This window comes from Microtus ochrogaster, unplaced genomic scaffold (assembly GCF_000317375.1).
Source record: "Microtus ochrogaster isolate Prairie Vole_2 unplaced genomic scaffold, MicOch1.0 UNK79, whole genome shotgun sequence".
Classification (NCBI taxonomy): Eukaryota; Metazoa; Chordata; class Mammalia; order Rodentia; family Cricetidae; genus Microtus; species Microtus ochrogaster.
The window spans coordinates 1,277,618-1,297,129 of record NW_004949177.1 but is presented as its reverse complement, the minus strand read 5'-3'; the positions used below and the strand labels follow the sequence as shown (position 1 = coordinate 1,297,129).

At 36.6% G+C, this 19,512-nt stretch overlaps 1 protein-coding gene across 1 annotated transcript in view; it reads right to left on the bottom strand.

Moving 5' to 3' along the window:
- Aff2 (AF4/FMR2 family member 2) overlaps window positions 1-19,512 on the bottom strand; it is a 563,314-nt gene that overhangs the window by 46,016 nt on the left and 497,786 nt on the right. Inside the window, exon 9 of the mRNA XM_026777641.1 lies at window positions 1,498-1,645. Within this exon, the coding sequence (XP_026633442.1) occupies window positions 1,498-1,645 (148 nt within the window). The remainder of the gene's footprint in view (window positions 1-1,497; window positions 1,646-19,512) is intronic.

Below are 19,512 nucleotides of genomic sequence, written 5' to 3'. Positions count from 1 at the left end.
CTAGTCCAGGTGCGAGAGTTAGCTGAGAAGAGGCTAGATAGAAATGGGCCAAGCAGTGTTTAAATGAATACAGTTTGTGTGTTGTTATTTCGGGCATAAGCTAGCAGGCGGCCAGGGTGCTGGGGACACAGCCCCGCTGCTCCTATTACTATAACTATTTTTGTGTTTTACTGTAGGATTAAAAAAATGACTCCCTCAAACCACCACACTTTCCTAAATACATGAGCAAAAATCAATTTATGGGGTTGTGTATATGTAGATATTAGCATTCACTATTAAGCAATAGAAATGGCATATTCAATACAGGCTCTTGATATTCAACTCTGAATTCTACCATTTTAAATAAAAAGCCATAATTTTTATTAGAATATCTTTTCTTCTGAAAGCCACTGATCATGTGGTACCAGCAAATAGAGGATGGCAGAATTAAAAAGAATTAAGTAGCTGTGATCCCAGCCTATAGAAGATAATAGCAGGTAAGTATGAAGGGAACTATATGAGCTGCTATTGTTAGTAGTCTAGCTCCAGGGCTAAAACTAACTCTGGCAGCTTACTTATCTGGGTTTCAGTCCAGATTTACTTTTGTATAACTATGTATAACTATGAGAGCTTAGGGGTAGTTTTGGTTTAACTTCTCATAAACATACATTGTCACCTATGAAATGGACTATAGTAAGAGAGAATACAGTATCGGGTTGTTAGCAAGAGGAAATGAGAAAATGTAAGTCAAGTGTCGAACACAGTATTTTCTATTTTTAACAGCAATAAAAAGACTACTACCTCCTCTTTTTGGTTATTAAAAAAGAAATGTATAAAGATCCAGGAGATGAATTTCCTTGTTGTACCATATGCAGACGCGGGAAGCCAAAGCACTTATCCTCAACTCATAGAGGATGGGAAGGGAAAAACCTAATTCTTCTGTTTTAAAGTTAATTGTTCTGGTGTCCTGTGGTGCTAGGCTAAACATTTCATGACTTATTATCAGACATATGGTGTGAATTGAAATAAGGGGCATCTGACTACTTGAGCGCTGTTTTACCTTTATATAAAGACATATTTCTCAAGTCTTCCTCTTTTAGGATCTATTTATCACTTTAATGAATTAAAAATAGAGTTAAGGGTAGGAATCTTCAGAGCCAGAAGTGGGTCATAACTGGCTTTGTTTCTTCACTTAAAAATTCATTGTAACCTTCATCATTAATGTACTGGTTCTTTTTTTGTAGGATGAGGCTGGAGGCTCAGACTAGCTAAGTGACTCTCACAGAAAATTAGACATACAGCAAGCAATCTGTACAACACAAATTGAAGCACACAGAATGAATCTATATATGTTAGGACATATACAGATATGTGCTTTAGAGAAATAATCTCATCATGGCTCTGGCTACTTTTCTGAAGTAGCTACTGTACTCCAGTACTTAGACTGGTGATATATGTGGCATGCTGCCTGAAGCTCAGCACATAGATGGATGTTGGTGCCTTGACAACTTCACTCACCTCTGGGGTGGCCACTCGAGGAGCATCATTGGACTCACTGTCAGTAGTGCTGCTTTCAGTATCTGAGTCTGATTCTGAACTGCTCTCTGACTCACTGGAGCTGCCAGACCCCACCGCAGGTGGCGTCTGTGGTGTGTCCAAGAGTGGGCTGAAAGAAAAATGACATCATTTATTGCCTCATCTGGTCTCAGACTAGAAAGAAACAGCCCCATTCAACATAAAGACTTATTAGTGTCTGAGCTGAAGGCAGAGTAGAACACAGGATCCCCATCCAACAGAGACAAAATATAGGGCACCAGGAGCCCAGTGGCAGGGCCAACATCAAAGGTTTCATTGGAACGACAGCACTTTGACCCAGCACAGTTTCTTTTCTCCCAGGAAAGCCTCCCCACCATCATATTCCACATGGAAACTTTCAGCAGAGATTTCATACCTTATGGATACAGACTAGAACCCGAGACTTAGATGTTTAAATTTCCCATTTATTTCAGTTAATATTCCATTTTTATTGTTATCTTACTTCCATTCCTAAATTCTTGGAGTATTGTAGACAAGTTCTGTCATTCAGTCCCAAATAAACACACAGAAGTTTATATTAATTATAAACTATTGTCCTATTGTTCAAGCTTATTACTAATTACCACTTTCAACTTAAACTAACCCATAATTCTTATCTATGTTTAAGCATGTGGCATGATACCTTTCCTTAATAAGGCATTCTCATCTTGCTTCTTCTGTGTCTGACTGGAGACTGTGTCTCAGCCTTTCCTCTTTCCAGCATTTTCCTAGTCTGATTGCTCCACCAATACTTCCTGCCTGGCTACTGGTTAATCAGTGTTTTATTAAGCCAATATGAGTAATAATTCTTTACAGTGTACAAGATCATTATCCAACAGCAGAGTATAGTCCAGTGTAGTCATATTTCTAAGAACTGGTAACTTCAGTTTTCCTTTCAGTGTAGGAAATTAAGGCCCAGGGTCAAGGAGGGACTTGATAAGACCTCATGGTGGAGACTAGCACTGGAACTATGGTACCCTAGCTCCTCTAAAGGAGCTAGGCTCAGTCCATATTATTCCAAGGCTCTGTTGGATACAGGAGTAAAGAAATGAGAAAATGTACTTCTTTGTGTTCTTCACTCTCATTTTTGTAAATGCTTTGAAACTTTTACCAAGGATGTAAGACAACTATCTCCAATGATTGATTTTTAAATGTATAAAGCTGATCAAACAAATTATTTGAAGAGTTACACCATCTGCTACTCTGCCCTTGTTGGGAATCAGCTCTTCATTACCAATCATTGACTCTCTGTGCACTGCACTGAATCAACAGTCTTAGCGCATTCTGGACCACAACAGGGATTTTCCGTCTCTTTGCCTCTTGTTTCTTTGGATTGAGTTCTGCTCTTCTTTCTATTATGAACTGTACAGAAAAAAATCCATAAAAACAAAAAACAACAACTGCAAAAACAAAAACAAACGAACTTTGAGGAGGGTTTTCATCTTTGTGAATCTTTTCAACCCTGGCTTCCTTCGGTGATCAATTGGGGTAGCGCATTTTGCTTGTGATACTATGTCTGGTCCCCCCTTTTGCTTGTCACCGTACCCCTGTGCTTCTCAGTTCACACACTACTGCAATTTTTTTGGCTTTCTCGCCTATCATTCTTCAAATCTGAGGCAAAAAGTTCAAACAAGAGGCCATGCCCTAACCTTGGGGGCCACCTAACTCTCTGGCTCATCTTCAAACCTAAGATAGACATTTCAAGAATTCTCTTGTGCCAGACTCTAGAAGCATAGACCTTTATTCCTTGCCGGAGGCTATAGCGGTTCATGCCCCATCCCACACACTCAGCAGAGCTCTTCTCCAACACTATGGCTCTCATCACTGGGATGAAGATTTCCTTCCCTGCTGCTAGGGAAGAAATGAGATCCTTTTATGGCAGCATGGGTTCCTCATCAGCCACCATTTAACACAGAGAACCCTTTTCACCACTTCTAACTTCAATCCCTAAAGTGTGGTCCTTTAATCTCCTAGGTTTTCTTTCATAGAACAAAGTCTCATCTTAAATTGCTAGCTGCCAAGTAAATACTATCCACAAGCACTTTCTCTGCCAAATACACCAAGAGATTAGACGAAAGCACAAGAAATAGGGGACTTTATCTGTTGGGGAAATGTGTATATATTTCTCTTACAAGGAAAGGGAGGAAGCCTGTATTTGGTGCTTGTATTTCTCTACAGTTCTTTGCAGAACTCCTTTTAAGTACCAGTGATAACTCCATACTTATGCAAAGTACTCTTTAAATTGAATCAATTGTTTTTATCTTTAGTTACTAAAGATTAAGAGAATATATCTAAGTGAGACTAATCCAGAGATTAAGCAAATTTGGCCTCAATTTCCCTCAAGCAAACTTTCAATTATAATTTAACACATCTGAAATGCTGAGAATACCGGGTGGTGAATTGAGGGATTAAAAATCCAATTTGGATCGAAGATTATTATTTACCAGTAAAATGCTGTTTCCTAATATTCATTTGTGCATGAATTTATTTGTGGCTTCTTGTAAGAAGTTAGTCATCCTGCTATTATCAACTTAAAACGGGCTCTGGGTTTACTTTGGGATATTTCTGGATAGAGTTCCTATTTACTAGATTATTTTTTGAAATTTCTGTAAAAAAACAAAGTGACCGCTGAGTTTATGACTGCAAGATAAAAGCACTAGCATGATACACATAAAGCACAGATATTTTACTTAGCAGATTCAATTTATTCCTCTAAACTAACTCAGAATGAAAGCTTCACAGGATTAATAGAAAACTGTGGGAACATGTGTGTTTAATGTAAGTGTTCTTTATGCAAAGTCATTCTGATAGACAAATGCATATGGTAAATACAAATTATATATATATATATATATATATATATATATATATATATATCCTATCAAACCCCTTAATGAAACAATAACAGTAACCTTTGCAGTGTACTTTACATTAGTTTAGGTCAGGGGTGGCATCACATGAACGTGTCTCAAACTTAAAGAAAAGTTCTAGAGCTTTCTAGTTTCAGACACATAATTAAGAGATCACAGACATGCATAAAAACCACTGCACCCAGTCTGCTAAGTAATGGAAGCAATATAAGTAAGTCTAAGCTTCACTTTCTATGATGATGGCTGGGACTGTTCCCAGGAACAAAATGAAGCAAAAATGGAAATACTTGTCTTGACATACAAGTTTTCAAAAGCAGAACAAATATCAACATTAAAATAATTGGTTCAGGCCCTTATTCTTGTCTTGAATCCGCTGTGGAACTTTTAAATTGGCAAAGCATCACTAATTTCACTTTTAGTTATTTGCCTAAAGCTGTTAGCTGGTCAGCTAAATTCCCACTTCTACTACATTCATTTTCATATGTCATTTATTTTTAAAATGTATACTAAAGTGACTTCGAATGAATTCAACCAATGCAATACTTAATTTAGCATAGGAGAGGAAGGATTAATATATAATTTATATATCTTCATTCACCAAGTCTACATTAAAATTATTTCCCACACACCATTTACTCTTATATTTAAATAAACTACATTTCTAAGGAATGCTAGTGGTTTCAATGTGCGATATTAAGATCACTATCATTTAGTATGTGAAACTAATGTCTCCACACTCTGTACTCTATTACTTAAACTCTACTGGAATATAACTTCTCAGAGGGCATACATGTTCAAAGTCAACAGTTGAGTCTTTTCATAGATAAGCTTTGCTACTGTATTCATCAGTGACTCAGTCTTACTGAATGAAGCAAAGCCTCATTTTAATTCCAAGTTCATTCATTTTGAATTTTGCGAATGCAGCCCAGACTAGAAGGAGAATTCAAGGCACAGAGGGGAGATCAGAGCATGTCATTGGGAGTGAAATTTCAGGGGGAATTAAAATGACTTCTTTTGATAGAAGTTGTCTCTGGTCTAAGGATCTTGAGGAGGCTGGGAGAAACTATGGACTTTAGGGATGATCTTCCCACTGCATGTTATATTCTAGATATTAATACACTTATGAATGTATTGACTAAATATTTCCAGAAGCAACTGGGATTGAGTCGTGACGCTATAATTAATGAGTAGATGCAAGAAAAGCAAAGAGGCTGGAAACAATATAGAAGAAACTAGGACTATTTGATGGAAGGAGATGTGGAGGAAGAAAGGTGGGTGGATTATAAAACTATTGACAGTATTTAAGCAAACTGAAGATCTATCCTCTGGGAAAGAGAGTTACATGCAGAGTACCCTCCAAGATAATATAAGTCTAATAATCTAGACATTTACTCAGGAATAGTTCCCTTCAAAATTTTTAACATTTTTTTTCCAAATGTTGAAGGGAAATACTACCTGCAAGTCAGTGACCATGTAGCAAAATGACCATGAAGGCTGTGATAGTAAGATTGCAAGTACGGGTTTGTAGTTGGATGGTGTTAAAGACATCTTCTCACTCAAAGGTTATAATCCTTTGACAACTAAATTGTATAGGAGATTTTAAGGGAGGGTATGTACTAGTTATAGGAGAAAGTAGGAGAAAGCATTGATTCTGTTCAATCTGCTTAAGGCAGGTGTAAGATGAGCTGCTCTCAATAGCACTTTATCACTCACATAGCTCTTGTTAAACTCTAGGCTACTAAAACATGTATTCCTGAAAGGCTATTTTATGACTTAAGCTTTTCATTAAATCAAATTAACAGTTTTCAGAAAGCCGAACATTTGCCAAACATTCTTTGAGCCTGCTCCTAATTTAACTGCAAGTTCCTTTCCTTAGGAGTAAAGAAAATGTATGGATTAGGCAGTTTACCTGTTCAAATATGTTTACATCAGAAAGAAAATTCTGCCTTCTAGAATAGGTAATATATTTGTAATGACAAACAGAAATGGAAAATTTTGACAAGAAAGTTTTTGAGATACTGAAATTGGCAACACATACCAAAAGATCCAGCACTTGCCAATGACATGTAGCGTCAGATATGTTTCAGAATAGATGCGCATTAGATCTTTCTTTTAGTTGAGACTTATGCAAATTTTGACATGGTAGTTTCATAATTTTATAAGGACTACATGCTTGTCTACATAATTTAGAGTAATTTTATATTTGTGTTCATGATTAAATTGTGAAGAGATCTCTACCTGATCTTTCCTCTATTCCCCTCAAATGTTACTTTATAAATTCTTTTTATAAATTTTAGTTTATAAAACTCAGTTTATAAAACTACAGGAACACATTTGCTTCACCACGCTACATCATTCTGAACCCTGGACCTTTTCCAGCCAAATGTGTGAGAAGAAACCACTTTCTGTCACTATTAAGAAGTTTGAATCTTCCTGTGTTTCTTCCAGGATCCTTGTAATCCATTGGTCCAGTTGAAAGTCTGTCAAAAACTGAAAACAATATAGACGCTAAGCAGAAGTATACTGTATGACAGAGATAAAAGGCAGAGCAAGAGAAAATGGGATAACCCTTAGCACCCTTAAAGGCAAAATACCTTATCTGCTAATATCATGAGCAATAAAATATTGAGTATTTTTTGAAAATGCTCTGATACTATTGGTTAGCAGTCAATTACTGTCCACTTGTGACCTGTGGCATATTCTGATACAGCTTCAATGATACAAAATATGTATGTACACAATATTTGCCTTGTCCCTGTATATGAAATGATGTGTGATTCACTCCTATGTACTCATTCATTTTCATGAACCACTTATTGTACGCTACACTTTTTAAAGCTATGAATGACTAAAGAGGCCTGTGGTTGGCAGAATAATAACTGACTCCCAATGACATTCAACATAGAAGTTTCACTTTTCTTAATCTGCAAATTGGAGATAACATATTACACAGATTTTTAATAAAGACAATATGGTCATTCAGGTTATATAATTCCTTTAACCAGTATATCTCAAACTTTATTGTGCATGGGAATCACCTAGAGAGCTTGTTAGTATGCCAGTTCTATTTAAGGAAGCCTGGGGCAGGGTTTGATTTCTCTATTTTTAATGCAATCCCAATGATATCCATACTGCTGGTGGACTCCACTGAGAGTAACAAGGCTAAAGTCTACACAGGGATAATCAAGAAATAAGCCGATAGAAAAAAAGAAAATAATAAGCTACACATTTGGAATTAAAGACTAAAACATAATTTGATATCAAATCTGCATTTCCTATAATAATTTTCTCCACTTTCTTTTTTTTCAAAATGTGGGCTTCTCGCTGTCATTTTTAAATTATATATGGTAAAACTTAAACTTTTGTGTGTGGATGCATACATGCATGTGGATGTGCGAGACCAATGTGTGCACACGTGGAGGCTTGAGATCGACACTGGGTGGCTTCCATTGCTCTCAACCTTCTTTTTGAAGACAGGGTCTTTCACTGAACCTGAAGCTGATTTATTTAGCTAGACTGATTAGCCTGGGTAGGAGGTTTTAGGGATCTCTCTATTGTCACCTCCCCAACCCCTGCATGGTTCCCTAAGCACTGGGGTTGCAGGTACATACTGTGAGCCATAGTAGCCAGCTTTTTAATGTAGGTGCTATTGTTCCAAACTCAGGTTCTTCTGCTTGTATACCAAGTACTTTATTTGCCAAGCCATCTTTCTAGCCTCTCTTTATTTTCCTACATCCCCCTTTAAGCTTTCTTTAAGGAATCATTAGACACCTGATAAGCAGGGAGTTCAGTTTAAAACTTTCTTGATGCCTTTAACTGCACCAATAATTAATTACCCAAGTGCATGATTCTTCCATTTGACATTCACTAAGGATTGCTAATAAGGTTCAGAAATGAGATGCTTGTGTCTCAACAAAAATTTGGGTAAAAACAGACTGTATTGATGACTATTTCTAGGAACCAGGTTTAATCCATAATGGAAGTGCTAGTTATGGGTACAACTTTCTGAACAAGTACTCTGTACCAGGAATTGGGTTAGTCAAAGTTTCCCTCCATCACTTCTTTTAATGTGTATGGCATTACTTAGCTATTATCCCGCTTCCATTTACAGCTATGAAAACTGATGCTCAGCACACAGCAATGACAGGATGAATAACACTTTAAATGCTTTAGAAACTGAACATTCAGTTTCAAAGAAAAAGAAAACAAAGACAGTGAATTCTGCCTCACCGTGGTACCTAGTGAGATATCACTGCAGAAGATGCTGAGGTGGCTAGCTAGTGTTTGCTAATGGGATATTTCATTTTGAAAGCATCAATATTTGTGTGGCACTGGAAGGGTACCTTTTGCCTTTAGAGATCATTTGTTATCAGTTAGAACAGCGAAACAAGTCCAGGAAACCTTGAACCCTAAGATCCTGGTGGAGAAAATCAATGTGGGGTTTGCAGCTGGCACTCATAAGGAACCGAAGAAAATTAGTCTACAAGAGTCTATATACCAAGATGAAAGCTCTCCAATAATGAATTCTGTCCATCGTGAATCTTAGGTGGAGTTTGTTATGTAGTTCCATTGGGTAATCTTTGTTCAGGAGTCTTGCTCTGTGTTTCTAGAACTGGTCTGGAGATAGAGTCCAGCCCCTTGTCAGGAGAGCCAGTAAGATTCTCATGCCCAATTCCATGAGAAAATACAAAACATGCTAAGACAGCTCAGCTACTCTGGAGACAGATTTAGGTGTCTCAACACAGGCTGCAGCCTTTTGCTTGTTTGGTATCTCCTCTCTTGTTGCCTAGCAGGCTTAGATTTGCTGCTGCCCTCTGTAAGTGGCCATTCCTCTTCCACTCACTCTAGACTGTTTTTCTTCTCAGATGTCTCTCAATGTCAATCTCTTTCTCAGTGTTGTTTGTTCCATGTCATGTCTGGTCTGTTACCTGACATATCACAGACACTTGATTTAGAAGGCAAGCTTCTAAGACAAGAGGATTTATAAATCACACACTGTAAAATGCTTAGTGTGTTTAATAAACCTTAGAGGAAAACAATAAAGGTTTCTTCTCATAGATGTCTTGGAGGACTGTTCACAAAAATATCCTCTGCCTGTGGCAAGGCACTTAACCTTCCTATTGTTCTACGCCTCTATGCTCTCAAGTAAGATATTGTCATTATCAGATTAATAAGGCCAGAATCATTTTTATTAATTATAAAGCATGTGATACTTCTCTTGCAATTTTACTCCAATGACTTTGCTATTTATGATCTGGGACTTAATGGCCACAAGAATACTTGGAATTAGAAGGAGCAGATACCAATTTGTTTTTATCAAAGAAATTCCAGAACTTCTTATTCATGTGCCTGGGACCTGGGGAGAGCAAAGGGGATGCTTTCACATTGCTATTAGGGCTAAAAGTCAATTTTATCTGGAAAACAGTAAAAAGTCTATTATACAATGCATCATTTTTATCATATCCAATGGGGCTGGGTGTGGTGGCACATGCCTTCAAAACTAGCACCAAGGGGGCAGAGGCAGTCAAATCTCTGTGAGTTCAAGGACATTCTGTGCTACAAATCAAGTTCCATGCCAGTTAGCCATGTAGTGGGACACTGTCTCAGAAAACTTAACAATAGAACTTTTAAAAGGGTAACAGGGACTTGGAGTTAATCCCCCATGTTTCCTTCAATAAAACAATGAGATAAGTTGCAAAAAGTTGGTGTTGAAAATATAGAAGGATTGGACTTTTAATGAGGATTATCTTGCTACAGTTGGTTCAAAGGCAAATAACAATTTCTAAAATAAAATGAATTCACCATCTTCGCTGAAATTGTCTTACTTCCTAACCATGTCTGAAATATATCATGAAGATGAGTGGCAATGGTATAAGTTAGTGGCAAAACTGCAACATGGAAATCAGGGTTTCCAGCTCCCACAAAAGTGCCAGTAACACAGAGTGTTGCTGTGTGAAGTGAATATTTCAGAGCTAACCCTAGTGGCTGAGGGCCTGGGTTAGGCCACTTGTTCTCAAGAACAAACTAATTGCTGATTGTCCTCTCGATAAAACCCCATAAAGATTTTGTGAATACTTACCGGTTTGACTTCCTCACTACCAGAAAATTCTTTGGGCTCAGTAACTTGGCTTAAAATTATTTGTAACTGTTTGTTCTTGTAAAATTGATTCTTAATAGCACAGAAAATCTTTAGTCTGTGTTTTCCTCATTTCATATGTGATATTCCTTACATATTTTAATTCCACACTCCCTGACAGATTAAAAGCTATTCTGTCTTTCTTCTTTGACCTGTGACAACAGACTGAATTAAGAACTCCTTGGATTTAAATTGATGGCTTCTGTGCTGATAGGTTTATCGCTGTCCATAGCATTGCCAGATGCCTATCTTTATCACCTTAATGCCAGGCTAAGGTCCTTTTTATTCCAACATACCTCCCATATTTGTCTTCTCCCTGTCCTTAAACTTCCCTGATGTGTGATTCCCCTCTGTATGCTATGAATATGTTTTATTACCACTGGTAGGTAAAGAAGCTGCTTCAGCCTATAGCAGGGTAGAATATAGCCAGGCTGGAAGAGATATATAGAATAGGCAGAGTTATAAAGACATCATGTGGCTGCTGAGGAGAAAGACAGCAGAACAAAACCTTGCCTGATAAGTCACAGCCTCATAGAGATATATAGATTAATAGAAATGGGTTAATTTAAGATAAAAGAGTTAGTTAATAAGAAGCCTGAGATAATAGGTCAAACAGTGTTATAGTTAATATAGTTTCTGTGTGATTATTTGGATCAGGGCATCGAGGAAATGAAACAATAGTCTCTGATTATACTGCCCTTCTCTTTCTGCTTCTCCTATTGGAGTTTCCAACAGTGACAATTGTTTTTTCCCTCCTGCTTGACTAAATCCTTCTTTTCTAGCTCATATCCAAATAGGTCTTTACTAGTGATTTTAATTCTCACAAATATCGCCGCCTTCTGAGATCTTTTCACTAACTACATCATAGCTGAGTACTTTATTTTATTTAATTGTGGTAGCATCAAGTATACATTACATGATGACACAGACTTTGTATATTCAGAAAAGACTGGCATAATGGTAAGTATATAACTTTATATAATGCTTCAAATGGCCTTCTAATTGATAGAAATTCAGAACAAATCCACTTGCCCGGTAAAGAACAATATTTAACTATGAAATGTATCAGTATTGTTGATTACCAACAGAAAGCAATGATTCATCCATCCCACCACACATCAAAAAATTCTGAAGCATACGTTAAGTTGATGAAAATAATTAGGTTTGCCTGACGATAGGTTTGTAATCTGTCAGTTTGTTGTGTGAAGGCTGATCCAAAACAGTGCTCAAATTTTTCTGCTTCAGTTCCATCAACAGAATGAAACTTATTTAGAAAGATCTTTTTCATATAATTGGTATTTATGATAACAGCTTTCAATAGCTCACAGTGTGTATATACATTCATGAGCATGGAAAATGAACGCTATATTCCTTCCTGAAAATGAGTACTGCATGCCAATAGACCATCCTTATTTTAATTCAAACACAAATTCCACTAGTTTACTTTATGTGAAATGTGGGCTACTCTCACATTTTTGATACGTTGACCAGTGTAGACTGTGCTCAGATTGATATTAAGTGGTTTTCTAGTTGATTTTTCCAATGTAATAATTAATTTGCTTATGAAGCCAAAATATTCAATCAAGTTGTGATTAAATATAAAGTTGAAGGACTTTCATAAAAGACAGGACTATATCCTTTAGTCCACATGCATTGCTAATTATGACACAAATGTTAATAAAAAGAAAATATTCCCTTCCCATAATTGAAAATTCTCTCTAGCATTTACTATAATTCACAAAGTATATTGCTAAACAGATAAGGGAAAACATCAACTGTCTCTGTATGAATTTACTCCTATCTTTTCCTAAAGCCATCTACATCATTTATAACACTGACATCTTATATCTTTTGCATAAAAACCCTCTTAGTAAAAGACCCTGGCTATTTTGAAAGGAATTCCCTCTACTTGATATTTTGAGTGACAACAAAAGAAAGAATGATCCTTAGTTCTTTAATACAACCTGTCTGAAAAACTTACCTTCCAGCTAACACAATCTCTCTTTTCATCAATGCTAAATTGAAAGAGGTCGGGTGCAAAAGAGAGAAGAAAGGACCACACTTTTCCTGAGCTTGGAGAGCTCATGTGATCACGTACTCAAACCACTTTTACCGTTAAGAAGAAAAGTCTGTTTAAGGCCATGGGTGGGGGGACAAAGTATAAACAGCCTTCTTTCTTTCACAAGTGTAATGGCTGCACTCCCAGGTAAATCTAGATCAGTAGCCGCAGAAATGGCAAGCTTGTGTCACCAATGAATCCACACAGCCAATTCCAAGATGACTTAAAAAGAAATGGAAGCAAACAGGCATCTCGTTAGGAGCTAATATGAGCTTTGATAACTGCAAGGAAGATAGTAGTAATAAAGTTGGGGGGGTGGTTTTATTGTTAAGAAGAATTTGTCATATAGATGAATTTTAAAACTTAGCAGTTCCAAAGAATGCAGAAATTAGAATAAAAATAGATTTAAATAGGCAATTACAAACATCTTTTGATATTAAACAAATTATAATTGTATTTGATCACTTCATCAGAAAAAAACAGGAAATTTACATGTTATGAATGAAGCGCACATATCATTTTCATGATGTCAACAGTAAATCAAAATGGTACATGCTTTGCACTGGCTAGATTCAACAAATGCACATTTTGGGAACAGTTTCTGGTAGACTGTAAATATCCAAAAGAAGAAAATTATGCTTACTTGCAAACCTTGCAAAATGTACTTTCACTGTATGTAAATGCCTGTAATAGGACTGCATTGTTATCAAAAATTCTAGTAGACTTTCCATAAGTCCTACTCTTTTTCAGCTTCACAAATATAAAACTTGGGCATTCTAGTCTGACAGTTGGAAACTTAGGCAACAAAATATGTGGCAAATAAATAAATATATTCCAGGAAGATCGAGTGCTAAAACGTTTGTCTATAATTACATTTCAACATATATTTCAGATCATTCAAGGTGTTTAAATGGAAAAGGATGTACATGTGAACATGTGTATGTTGATAGCTGTGTGTATATTTACATGTGTGTGTATGTGCATGTTTGTATTTGAGTGAACATATATGTGAGAATATATTTAGCTATTTACTAAAACTGAATAGAGCTGATATCAAAAAAGGTAAGTAATTTCAACATTAGTTTTTGCTTCCTTGATTTTCAATACTGAGAACTTGGGGTCTCACAGAGAGTAAGCAATTAGTCTATCACTGACCTACATCCTCAGCCCCTAAGTAAAGTACTGAATAATATGATTGGCTAACTATAAAAATAGTTTTTAGAAAAATATCTTCAAATGAAGCACATTATATCAATTTGAAAATAAGAGCCAAAGTATTGCGTTCTACAGCACATACTGGCCCATTAGTCATTAATAAAAGGAGATATTATTGCCTACCAATGTTGATATTGGTCCCCATTTGTGTTCTAGCCAAATCTTATTAGCATATATAGTAATATTTATTAGTCAAAAATAAACCCTATTTTAATCATATAACACAAACTAGCATTAAAATTAGAATACATAAAGACAAGAATAAAATTTCAAGCATTAATGGTTGGGGAGATAGGTCAGTGTTTAAGAGCACTGGCTGCTCTTCCAGAAGATTCAGGCTCAATTTGCAGCACCCATACAGCAGCTTCTAACCACCTGTAATTCCAGTTCCAGAGGATTTGACACCCTTTGCTGGCCTACAGAGCACCAAGAGTGCATGTGGTACACAGATATACATGCAGGTAAAATATCATAAACATAAAATAGGAATAAATAAAAATAAACAAATCCTTTAAATTCCAGAATGGAGGGGTGAATGAATTCATGAGGTCCCACCCCTAACTGAAGAGCTATTGCCAGGTGATGATGAATGATGGGGGAGGCGGTCATTCTCTTTTTGGGGTTGGCCACTGGTGATTCATTCATACCCAATAGATGACTCCACATCCATGGGTATATGAGCCACTCTGTGGGTAAGTAAATGAGGAAGCCATGAAAGTTGGAAAAGAGATGTGATGGGGATACTAGGGGGAGCTTGATAGGGAGTGAGTAGTAGACACATAATCAAAATACATTGTATAAATGTATGAAAATTTTAAAGAATAAAATTTCTAAAAGGCAAAATGTCTGAAAGAACTGCCACTGTGTTTCTAAATGCTGTTGATGATTCACTTCATACCAGTTAGTCACAGAGCTAAGGAAAGCTACTACAGCAAGGAGTGCGTTTATATTGAATTGACCTACTCTTGGTTTAGATGATCTCTTTACTCTTTTAGGTAGTTTTTCATCCTTTTATGTCTTCCTCCTGAGTGCCCCTTCCATTTTTCTTTTCCATTACTTTCTGGTGTCTATTGTTTTCTTCCTTGTGAATTATTGGAATAACCATAAAGGAAGACCTTTTCCCTCCACGTCCCTTCTAAATCACTTGTATACCAATAACAAGATAGTGGTGTGGAAAATAATTTCAGAAATAAAATTGTTGAAAGTTTTAACAACTGTATTTTAAATGGTACTTAGTTAACTCCTGTTTAGAATGAAGAGGCAAAAAGAAGCTAACCTCCTATCATTTACATGTTATTAATATTGTTACAAAAGGGCTTCAACTGAAAGACAAGGCTTCAACTGAAAGACAAGGCATTTGTAACCAATGCTTCGCTGCCTGTGCTCTTTCTTTAGAGACTGTGTCTTCGAGAGCTCATTATGCATTAATTGTGCATCCAAATTGTACATAGATCTCCCAAACGAAACCAAAGAAACTTTTGCTCTGAGGTTTTACTTTCCTTTAATATGATGTTTTATACACTGTGGTTTATTCATTTATTGCTTGGATGGTTTTTATGAGTTGTGATTCAACATAGATTCTTTTCTAGTATCATGTTTTATAAAGATATGGGGGATGTAATATAAGTCTGATACAATTATGATTATGCGCCATGCAAGACAATACTGTAAATATAGGGAGACTCTGAAAAGCTACTTAGCAAAATGATTTTAGTATACACAGCAGTGTGAAATGTAAGAGGAATCTATAATGACAATGAAGATTAGCCATTTGCTCTCTAACCTTATTTACAGAAGCAATCAGAGGTATTCAGGTCGGGTTAATGACCCTGTCTCCAATTAATTCAATTGTCTACAAACAACCCTGGTGCAGTGACTGTCTCTAAGTCTGCCTCACAGTCTCAGAGGGAATACATAAGACTCCATTAAAAGTGACAATAATAATGCATTTATTACTGAAACACTATTGTATTATAAATAAATTCCTCATGTTAAATTATGCTCCACGCTTTAACAGAAATTCAATTACTGAAATAATAAAAAGACAGTGTATTTGCCAAGTGTTTGGACTATAATTTGGCTGCTTAGTTACCAATGGTGGGCTGTTTTGCATTTTTTTTCTTCGTAGACTATTTCTTTTGAATAAATGCCAGACTTTTTCATACAAATTTTATGAACAAGTTGCAAAATGAAATTTTGAGCTCTTGAATCCAATTATGAAAGACATAATGAAATCTACTATTGAAAAAAATCTAGTAAGCCCTTTCTGCCGTTGTTCAGAATGGTCTGGTAATTGAGGTAAGCACAGGTGCTGCTCATTATGGACCATTGTGCATCATCTGAATTCTGGGAACTGTGGAATTCAGACGCTTTAAACTCTGTTTGTGTGAATAACAAACAGGCCTGATTCTGCACTTGTTTGTACAAGCTTATACACAGCTCATTTGGGACATCGGAGACACCTGCTTACCCCTTTGGAGCCAAAACAGTATCATTTATGTTCTGGCTATCCTTTTGATGACAATTCTGCAAGAGCAACATATTTTGTGTTTTCTCTTCATTCCCACTATCATCTCTTCCACCATATAATAACTCTGACATACTCTTGTCTTCAGTGATACGGAAATTAGTTGAATAAATCTATTGTGATTATCCAATCATGAGAGACAATACAAAGTTGTTAGATACAGTCACAGGGAATAACAAACCAATGCTTCTCGTGGAAGGATGCTATGACAGACAAACTGATGTTCTTTAGTGGGCTGAGGATATGTTTGTGTATGTGCATGTGCACATATGATTAAGGGCTAGAATTTCTTTCTTCTTTTCTTCTCTAGGGTTCTCACGTTTGTCTTTGCAAAATCTTATCCTAGTCTTTAGATGGGTCATTTGGAAACAGAGAACCGCATAATCACAGAGACTTGCTTCCTGTTTTCAGAATGCGAAGAAAATCTACACATACTGTAGTTTTTTAAGTACCACTCCCAACCCACAGGGCAAGAGCTGGGCCAGCACCCAATAATTGCACTGACTTGTCAGAGGAAGCTGGGGCTCAGACTGCTGTCCTGAACTTCTGAGTAAACTCGTAGTAACCCGGATATCCCAACCCTACAATAGCTTCCCAGGGTCTCTGCCATCTTTAATTATTCAGCAAGTCTGACTTTTCTCTGCTTCTCCAGGAGGTTTTACCTATTGGACAACCAATGCCCATGTGATGATGTTCTGTTGTAGAGCAAAATAGACATTCAGGTCATTTCTACTGCCAACAGCAATTCTGGGTCTCCTCAACCACACCTGCCCTTTTCACAGTGACTGGCTATAAGAAACCAGACTTTAAAATCCTATGTGTGTAAGGCCTAAGGTTGAAGTGAGATTTCATGTGAGAATTCAGGAAGTAAGCTTAAAGTTGTGGTGTAAGGAATGATAAAGGCACCAGAGACAGTGCAGACACTTTCTAACACTGGTTGTGAGTTAGAAACCTCTGCCAGGAGACAGCATGGTTAATAAATTCTCCCAACTCAGCTGTGCTTGTACTCCAAGGTCCCAGGGAAGTTTTATACCACCAGAAGTGGATATGCCACAGCTACCTAAAAAATGTAATGGACCGTGACCCATATACTGCTAACTTGATATCTGGTTAACTTGAAAGCTGCTCACACTGCTGTTTGCCTCCTCAAGCAGATGAAAGTTGTGGTTTTGATAGTATCTATAACTTGGTAGAAGTGGAGGTCAGCCAAAGTCAAGTTCTCAGCTATCAGAGAGTGAATCTGACTACTGGAGTGGGCCAGTTCCACAGCACGTGCATCGGAAGCTCACTTCTCCCTTCCGGTGATCACAGAGAGTATAAGGCAAAGCTCTGCAGGAAGATGAATAATTTGGAAACGCTCATGAACAACATTCTACTATGTCTCATTTGCACTTAAATAAAGCTGCCCTACGGACCTTGTGTACTTTTAAGATTTATCTGAAAGATACATGAAGAAGACTTCCAGTCAAAAATGTACATATTTAATGGAATTAGATCTCTAGGCAAGAAGATGTCAAAAGGAAAGGAAAATAATAAAGTGAATGTGCAGTGTTCCTCTCCACAGATGTCCTGCTTTGATAAATACCTTCTGGGATGCCATTTACTACAAAACCACGATTTTACTGAATGGAAAAAAAACCCTGAAGTATAAAATATAATCTCTTTATAATTGTTGTTTTCACATTTCTCTCTGAATGATGCTTTTGTCATTCAGGAACCTTGATATTTGCCTTTTGAAAATTACTCTTTGTGAAAACATGACAATTATTGTGGAACACTCATTTGCAGTGAAGGGAAGAGCTAGGGAGCTTTACTGCAAGTCTTTATTTACCTTCTGGCCTTGAGAATGAGCGGTTTCACAAGGAATCAATGTCTGTGGAGTTATCTGAGTGCTGAGGGCTACAGGTAAGTCTGCAGTGTGGACATATGGATTTGGTCATGAGAACATCAAGTACCAGCAGCATTATCTCTAAAAATATGTTTTAGATATAGAAAAGGGTAATAGGAATATGATATTTGGGCTTTTACTTGCCTAAAAGTGTTCTGTGTCCAGATTCATATGTGTGCACACATGTGTGTAGGGAGAATGTTTCCAAGTTTTTTTAAAAATGCTTTTGATTCTTAGCATGTCAGCAACCTGTAACTTATATTTGTATAAAGAGAAATGTTATATAAATATAACTATATATATATACATATATCTGTGGTTACATATGCATATTTATGCTTGAAACAAAAGGCTTGATTCCCTAGGTTTGCTGCAGTTATTTCATATTTATACTTTTAAATAACCCCCCTATATGATTTTTCTGTATATCCCAGTTTCATAGTCATTGGTTTGGGGCATGATAGCACATGATAGCACAGAAAGGAATGAGGGAGCTCTGGTTAGAAAACTATCCATTTATACTTTAGACACTTTGGCCTCCTATTAGAATAACAAAAGAACAAGTAGTTACATTCTCTTGGCTTATGTATTGTGAAAAACTATTCAAATATTTTTACACAGTCTCATTTTTAATTATGCAGTTAATAGCATTTATAATAATCTAGTCAACAGCAAATAGCATCTTTATAGGTGTTTCGGTTAATCTTGGACTAATTCATGAGTTCATTAGCTTATTTACATCCCATCACATTAGTTCATCAGTGAACATGAACTATTCTTCCTATGAACACTCCTACTCCAAACACTAATAATCATCCTCACTATCTTCCCTTGTTGAACACCACTACCTATATGCCAAAACTATTGTGATAGCCTGCATGCTGTTTTTAATTTTTTTATCCCAGCCTCTTTCCTTGGTCTTTTCTTGATAGGTTTAATATGATCCTATTATGATGTAAATTGGATCATGTCATTCTTCTGCTCAAAGTTTTCCAATATCTTCCAACTCATTCAAAGAAAAAACCTTTCCAATAGCTTGCCGGCTCTTCTGCACTCTGATAAATAGCAAACATTCCTATCTCTTCTCCCAGTATTCTGATCCTTGCTCACTTGGCTTCACTATTTGCTTTCCTATTTCTAGGGTACCTCATGTAATGCTTGGTCTCAGATTTTTTGCATATGTTGCTCCTCTTCCTGGAATGTTCTTTTCCCAAATCACTCTAAAGCTCACCTCTTCAGTTTCTTTAAGACTTTGCTCAATAC